Source organism: Sinocyclocheilus anshuiensis, unplaced genomic scaffold (assembly GCF_001515605.1).
Source record: "Sinocyclocheilus anshuiensis isolate Anshui unplaced genomic scaffold, SAMN03320099.WGS_v1.1 scaffold86, whole genome shotgun sequence".
Lineage (NCBI taxonomy): Eukaryota > Metazoa > Chordata > Actinopteri > Cypriniformes > Cyprinidae > Sinocyclocheilus > Sinocyclocheilus anshuiensis.
In genome coordinates this window covers 3066945-3074463 of record NW_015547662.1, presented here as the reverse complement: position 1 = coordinate 3074463, position 7519 = coordinate 3066945, and the positions used below count along the sequence as shown (strand labels likewise).

The following is a 7519-nucleotide window of genomic DNA, read 5'->3' as shown; positions in this document are numbered from 1 at the left end:
TGCGTGCACATTTGGGCTGCATTATGCTAATATTTCCACATAGTGACATAGACATGTGGGGGCGTGTTAGAATGAGCCGTTTTAGGTAGGCGTGGCTGACTCTTAACTTTTATAAAGAATATCTCTTTGGATTTGAGACTTTAGTCTTTGCAACTTTACAGATCTTCTTTATGCACCAAGAGCTTGTAACACTCCAAAGAGAAAGGAAAACTCATATGACCCCTTTAAATTTTACTTAAGAGTTTGTCTGCCACAAAGTATATTTTGGTCATCCCATTAAAAATAACATTCAAACTGGATCATTTTAGAGCTTTAAAGTGCTGGAAATAGTTGTGTGAAATGCTTGAAAGTCATTGAAAAGTGCTTGAAATTCTCTCTCAAAAGGTTGTACAAACCCTGAAATGAATGATGTAATGCATTCGACTATTTCTACCACAACACCATGGTTACAGTTAGCATTACTGCTTCTGGTTTCCTGACGTATGTCAGCGCTGTTTATAACCAAAGTCCCTTTAAGGTATTCTATAGTCTTTGTTATAACGGAGAATTCTGAACAGAATTTGAATGATTCTCACTAGATCTCGCAGCAACCTTATCATTGTGCGGCGAATTCAAACGCTTCTCACTGGATCTCGCAGCACTGTTGCATCTGTGCAGTAACAGAGTCGCGAAATCAACTTTGGCTCCCGAGTAAAGCTGTTCTGAGCTCGTAAAAGTTTGTTTGTGTCGCGGTGCGAGCTGATAAACGGTCCGCGCTGGCAGCTGAAACAGCACGGTTTAGTTTCGTTTTCGTTTGCCATTTGATGTTTCTCAAATGCAACAGAAATGGCAGCGCTTATGAGTTGGACAACGCGGTGGTCGCGCCAGTGCGACCGCTCACAAAAATTAGTCGCACCGGCAGAAAAAATGGTCGCAGTCTGGAGCTCTGTATCTGATGAAACATGAAGACAGTCAACAAACATGTATATGGTTTATCTGTGTTCTTCAAGCCATCTCAGGTAATTTAATAAGGATATGTATTTATAAAGTAATGCTAATCGACATAACATTTATCAATGTATTAAATACTGTAAAATAATATAATTTCTGCCTTATTCTGTGATAAGAATCAGTTCACAGAAGGAAGTTATTTAAAACACTCGTTTGGAGTAAAAAAATGTTCTCAAAAACTGTTGTACTTTGATGCTGTAGTAAACTAAAAACGGTTAGCATTTTAGTCTCTTCTGATTACTGTAATTGTTCTTTTTGTATGCGATGGTGTGATTCATTGGTCAAAAATAATGATGAATTTGACTGATAGCATGGTTTATTTATTTGTTTATTTTTATTTCTCAAGATTTCTATATATATCACTATATATCGTTATTGTGAATTTTTGTGGCCCCAATAGTCGTGTAGTGAAAACTCTAATATCGTGACAGCCCTAGTGGAAGTCAATGGCTACTGTCAGCTGTTTTGTTGAACAAGTGGAGGGTGAGTAAATGATGACAGAATTTTCATTTTTGCGTGAGCTGTCCCTTTAAGAATTCTTTCAAAATTGTATTTCTTTAATAAACATGCCACATGTATTTTTACTTGCACAAATGCATCTCTTTATTACTCTTTTGTTTCCACAGATAGTTCTTTATCTGAGAATGTGTTTAGCTTATAGTGCTGGTGCCACATCCACATCTCAGAGCCTGATGGACATGCAGGATGATGCTCCTCTTATCGGACGCTATGTTCAATCATTACTGTCCAATGAAGCTTCTCCTTCCTCAGCCACTAAAGGAGGAGAGGCCAATCCAGTTCACATATACATGGCCTTACTGCAACAGCTGCTGTCAGCTGTAGGGGGTGAGGAGTTTACAAATTATGGCTTCTAAGAGGGTTGGGCAGTATGATTATCTAAAACTGGCATTACTACATATATGGAATATATTTAATGTCTTTGTGTAATATGTAGAACATAATCTACAGGAAATAGATTAAGTGGATTATTGTAGATTTTATTTGTTGTGATCTGATGTTGTGATATGATTCATTAATACAGGTATCCCAGTGATGTACTGTCTTTTGGAAGTGGTCTCTGTGTGTCCAGAGAAACTTACCCCCAACTTTGTTGACAAAATCGACTGGATTAAAGTAATTATTAATATATTGCATTATATTATATTACCATTAGGTAAGGTGAACCTAAGGTTTGGTGTCGGTATGGTTTTTTAAAAATAATTTCAGCAGGGATGCATTAATTTGATCATAAGTGACCGTAAAGACTTTTCAATGTAAGATAAATAAATGTTCTTTTGAAGTTTTTGTTCATCAAATAATCCTGACAAAAAAAAATCTGTTACAAAAATAGTAAGTAGCATTTGCACTGATAATAGAAGGAAAATTTTTTTTCAGCACCAAATGAGCATATTAGAATAATTTCTGAAGGATCATGTGACACTGAAGAATTCAGAAAGAAAAAAATATTTTTTCAAAAACATAAAAAATCTTAATGATCCCAAACTAAGTGTATATTATATTATATCCTCTAGAATGAAGACTGTAAGCATGTCTGACTAAAAACTCTAATTTGGTTAATTAATAATGTTTGTTTTGCAGGGTCTCATGAACACTAATAAAGAAGACATGCGTGAATTGGCAGCACAACTGTACGCTGTAGTTGTTTCTACTATGTCTGGAAATGAGCTTAGAACTGCTGTGCAAAACCTGATTAAGACAACTAAAGACACACATGTATGTTTAAAATAGTGTAATGTTTTTTAAATTGAGAAATTTATCACATTTTTGAAATTTATTTTATTTATTTATTTTTTTACATTAAGAGTCCTGAGACTCAGCATGGTGCCATCTTGGCTCTTGGCTACATGGTGGGCAGATACATGAATAAGAGGCGGAGCCTAATGCCTACTGAACCCACTCCCAAAGAAAATGAGGAACTAATTGCCATAGCCACAAAAGCCATCGGTATGTGCCTTTTCACAAAGAGTTTCACACATTGGACACTTGATATTGGGATGCTCTTGAATAACACAATGAACTTTGTTTCATTAGTTAACTATTGCAGCAAAAACATAAAATTATATTCACTTAAGCAAACAGCTACCAATGTGTTTGTCTTGCAGGTTCATTTTTGGATAGCGAGTCTCCTCTGTTGACTGTTGCTGCTGTGACAGCATTGGGAGAGATTGGGCGTAACAGCGTGTTGCTGATACCAGCTGATGGAAATGGCTTCACTAAACTCAGTCTAGTGGATAATCTGCTTGCCAGGATCCCATCTGGAAAAGAGACTGGCAAGGTAAAAACAAAACACACACTCTGAGTGAATGATTGTGACCGTATTATTGATGTGTGCATTCTTCATCCAAATACGAGCTTCTGTACAGATCAATTTTCACACTGTTTCCTCAATGAAATGAAGTGTTTGTGGTACTGATTGTCTGCTCTTTGTGTTGTCAGATGAAAGAACGTGCCATCCAGACTCTTGGGTTTCTGCCGGTGGGAGATGGTGAATTCCCACACCAGAAGAAAATCCTGCAGGGCCTCATGGATTCAGTAGAGGTAATGTGATGTGTCATGAAGAAGGTCATAACATTTAAAGCCAATAGAAATTATGTTATTAATTATACCTTTTATTAATTCTAAATAAAATACAAACAAATGAGACTATTTATTGTGTATTACAAGTAAGATTATTTAATATGTACGCATAATGTGTTTTGTCTAGGGCTGCCAAGTGATTAAAATTGTTAATCTAATTAATTAAATGATGTGCTGATTAATTAATCGAATGCATCAATTCTGGCTGAGAAATGACCTCCCAAAAGATCATTTAAAGTCATTATTGTGTTAAACGAGAAAAGCATTGAATAGACATTACAAAAAGTACCTTTAAAAAATAATATTGATTCAACATAGAAAAAAATGAATATTGAAATAGAAAATTATTATTATTATAATTTTTTTACAAAAATGAAATGGTACTCTAAATATGTAAATAAAACTGCCAGTAAGTGGCAACAAGTCATTTGTTCATTAAGCCAATTCATTCAAATGGCTGATCTTTATGAATTGGTCACTGAAGCATTGCCTCACTCGATTTGTTCAAAACTCGGATTTATTCAGTACCAAAACGCTGTTGTGTGTTGCTCAAGATGTGGCTTTGTTTGGAACTATTTACATTGGTGAAACTGAGCAAAAACAGACAATACTGACAATATTGTCTCAAAAATGTAACACGAGATTAACTTCTTGTTTAGTGAACTGTTGTATAAAGTCAAATCATATTTGCAATCGTGCAGATATTCAGGGGAAAAAAACAGCACTCTTGCTCGTGTGATATTGCTAAACTGCTATATATCATATGATCTAAATATAAGACAAAAACCCATACAGGGAAATTTTTTGCTCTCATATCTTGAATTTTAGGGGCATATAACTGGATTTTAATAGACTACATTATGCAGTCAGTCGCATCCTGCATCATATTCGTTAGCAACTGCTTGCAAAGATGACATACAGGTCTGGGCTGTTGAATGCATTAATAATTTTAACACATTATATTTTCCATAATTAATGCCTTAAATCGACAACCCTAGTTTTGTCAACATAGTGCAATGAATTCATATTAAATAAATAATATGAAAAAAATGATGTGGCCATTTCTTCACATTTCTTATTCTTAAATGTTGTGTTGGGTTTCTTTAGGCCAAGCAGGTGGAGCTACAGTTTACAGTAGGAGAGGCTTTAACTAATGCTGCTATAGGAAGCTGCTCTGGAGCTGCCCGAGATGTGTGGACTTGCACAGAAGACCAATACTGCCCGCCTGACAGTAAGTATGTGTGGGAGAGATAGAGAGAGGGAACAAGGGAACACACTTGTCTTACTTGTGCATACATGACTTTTGGACAAGCCCTGATTCAGAGTTGTGCACTTAAATAATTTCTTTCTTCCTCTTTCAGATGTGAAGAATAATGATATTGTGCCCTGGGTTTTGAACTCTGTCTTGTCAAAATATATATCAAGTCCAAACCCTCATGTTCGGCAGGCTGCCTGCATATGGCTCTTGTCTCTAGTCAAGAAACTCAGCCATCACAAAGAAATACAGGTAAATACATACAAAGTGCACTCCCAGTCTCATTCACACATACAAAAAAACATTGACATTGCAAAGCATCTGTTCTCTCTTTGCCTGTGATAGTCTCATCTGAAGGAGATCCAGACAGCCTTTATTTCTATCTTGTCTGATCCAGATGGTGAGTGACATACTGCTTCTTTATGATACTGCTCTTGTAAAGGTCACATTACATTTTGACAGTCTCTAAAGTTGGGGAGCTTGTGGGCAAGATTGATAGTTATGATCTGTGTGTGTAGAACTCAGCCAAGATGTGGCATCTAAAGGACTCGGGATGGTTTATGAGCTCGGAGGAGAACAGGATCAACAGGAATTGGTATCAACCCTTGTGGAAACTCTCATGACTGGTAAAAGGTATTAATAAACCAGCTTATTTCTGGTATTCCTTTTATTATTATGGACTTTTGGAGTATGATTTGTCATAAATTGCATTATGAAGACTTACCAAGCCCCTGAATATGGAGCAATTACTCTATATAGGCTACTAACCAGATGCAGACAGCATCTGATTTATTTTTTATTTTTTTCAATGAGCTACATCACAGAATAATATATCTTGGGCTAGGGCTGTGCAAAAAATCGAATGTGATTTTCATGCGCATCTCGTCAGTAAAGGCGCTCCTGTGATTAATAGTAAATCTCCAGCACGTGCTTTCAGATGGAGCGCATTTACTACACAGAGCCGTAGTTCACTGACAAGCTACGCAAAATTGCGTTCAAAATCGCAGGCGATTCATTGCCGATTATGAATGCGATTTTGTGTAGCTTGTCAGTGAACTACGGCTCTGTGTAGTAAATGCCGCTCCAGCTGAAAGCACATGCTGGAGTTTTACTACAAATCACAGGAGCGGCTTTAGTGACGAGATGCGCATGAAAATCGCATTCGATTTGTTGCACAGCCCTATCTTGGGCACTTGGATACATTGCAACGTGTATGATTCGCTCCTGACTATTTTGATAGCTTTGAGATTTTATGTTTTCAGTGCCAAACATACCGTCTCAGAGGACACTGAAGTCTTCCGGGGGGAGTCCCTTGGTAAAGCACCTGATGGGTACGTCCTTCTTTTATTATATTTCAGATGGTTTCGAAACATTTTAAGGGAGTAGGACTTCACAGATTTGAGAATGTATTTTTAATGAGATTACAGGACTAGATGTTTTCTTTCATCATATATTGTTTTGTTTGTTTACTTTGGTAGACAAGGACTCTCAACCTATAAGGAGCTCTGTGCATTGGCTAGTGATCTAAACCAACCAGATCTTGTTTATAAGTTCATGAATCTTGCCAATCACCATGCCATGTGGAATTCCAGGAAGGTAAACTATATTAACCATGATGTGATTGTTTATAACTTGGTAACTTATTATTCAGAGCCTTTTTCAGTAGCATGCAATGATCGTTGACTCTTCCTGTACTGTAGGGGGCAGCATTTGGGTTTAACATTATTGCAGCTAAAGCAGGTGAGCAGCTGGCTCCTTTCCTGCCTCAGCTGGTTCCCCGCCTCTATAGATATCAGTTTGATCCCAACCTGGCCATCAGGCAGGCCATGACTAGCATCTGGGATGCTCTGGTCACGGATAAAACCATTGTAAGATATTATTACAACTCAGAATCATGAATTACATTGCTTAAAAGATAGTAGGGACACAGTATTGTTATTACAATTATATTTTGTTTATTTTTGACAGGTGGAAAAATATTTTAAGGAAATTCTTCAAGATGTCATTTCCAGCCTCACTAGTAACATGTGGAGGGTGCGGGAGTCAAGGTAAATTGTCTAGATACGCTTGAAAGAACCTTGATTTCCTCTCTTCTAGATTGGGTTCAAATCATCAGGGCCCTTTTATTTATTTATTTTTTCCAGCTGCTTGGCTTTGAACGATCTGATACGTGGAAGGCAGGCAGATGAAATCATTGACCGCCTGTCAGAAATCTGGGAGACTCTGTTTCGGGTCCTGGATGATATAAAGGTGATAAATAAAAGGCTGCTGTATTTTTTGCAGTGTTCTGTGTGTGCTTGTTTGTAATCTACAGCTGTTTTCATTTGACAGTCTTATTTGTTTCCTGTTGTAGGAGTCAGTTCGTAAGGTGGCAGATCTGACTCTAAAGACTCTCAGTAAAGTGAGTTGCAGCACTGAATACTGGATATTCCAATGATTTCCCACTCTTGAGACATCATCACAGATAACTGATGTGTGTGTGTGTGTGTTTGTCCAATAGGTGTGTGTGCGCATGTGTGAATCAACAGGTGTTACTGCTCAGAGGACAGTGGCTGTGTTGTTGCCAACTCTACTGGACAAAGGCATCGTCAGCAACGTAACCGAAGTGCGGACTCTCAGGTAAGAACACATGCATTGACCAGCCACATGCACACAAACCATAATAAATCTTTATAT

The 7519-nt window shown here is 37.3% G+C and overlaps 1 protein-coding gene across 1 annotated transcript in view; it reads left to right on the top strand.

Annotated features, from left to right (window-relative positions):
- The window catches only part of ecpas (Ecm29 proteasome adaptor and scaffold), a 28110-nt gene that overhangs the window by 10943 nt on the left and 9648 nt on the right, over positions 1–7519 (top strand). Inside the window, exons 19-35 of the mRNA XM_016504667.1 lie at positions 1617–1836; positions 2033–2124; positions 2590–2724; positions 2814–2955; positions 3114–3286; positions 3448–3549; positions 4696–4819; positions 4950–5095; positions 5189–5243; positions 5362–5476; positions 6106–6174; positions 6322–6439; positions 6544–6711; positions 6812–6891; positions 6988–7093; positions 7197–7244; positions 7344–7462. Coding sequence (XP_016360153.1) covers positions 1617–1836; positions 2033–2124; positions 2590–2724; positions 2814–2955; positions 3114–3286; positions 3448–3549; positions 4696–4819; positions 4950–5095; positions 5189–5243; positions 5362–5476; positions 6106–6174; positions 6322–6439; positions 6544–6711; positions 6812–6891; positions 6988–7093; positions 7197–7244; positions 7344–7462 — 2012 coding nt within the window. The remainder of the gene's footprint in view (positions 1–1616; positions 1837–2032; positions 2125–2589; positions 2725–2813; positions 2956–3113; positions 3287–3447; positions 3550–4695; positions 4820–4949; positions 5096–5188; positions 5244–5361; positions 5477–6105; positions 6175–6321; positions 6440–6543; positions 6712–6811; positions 6892–6987; positions 7094–7196; positions 7245–7343; positions 7463–7519) is intronic.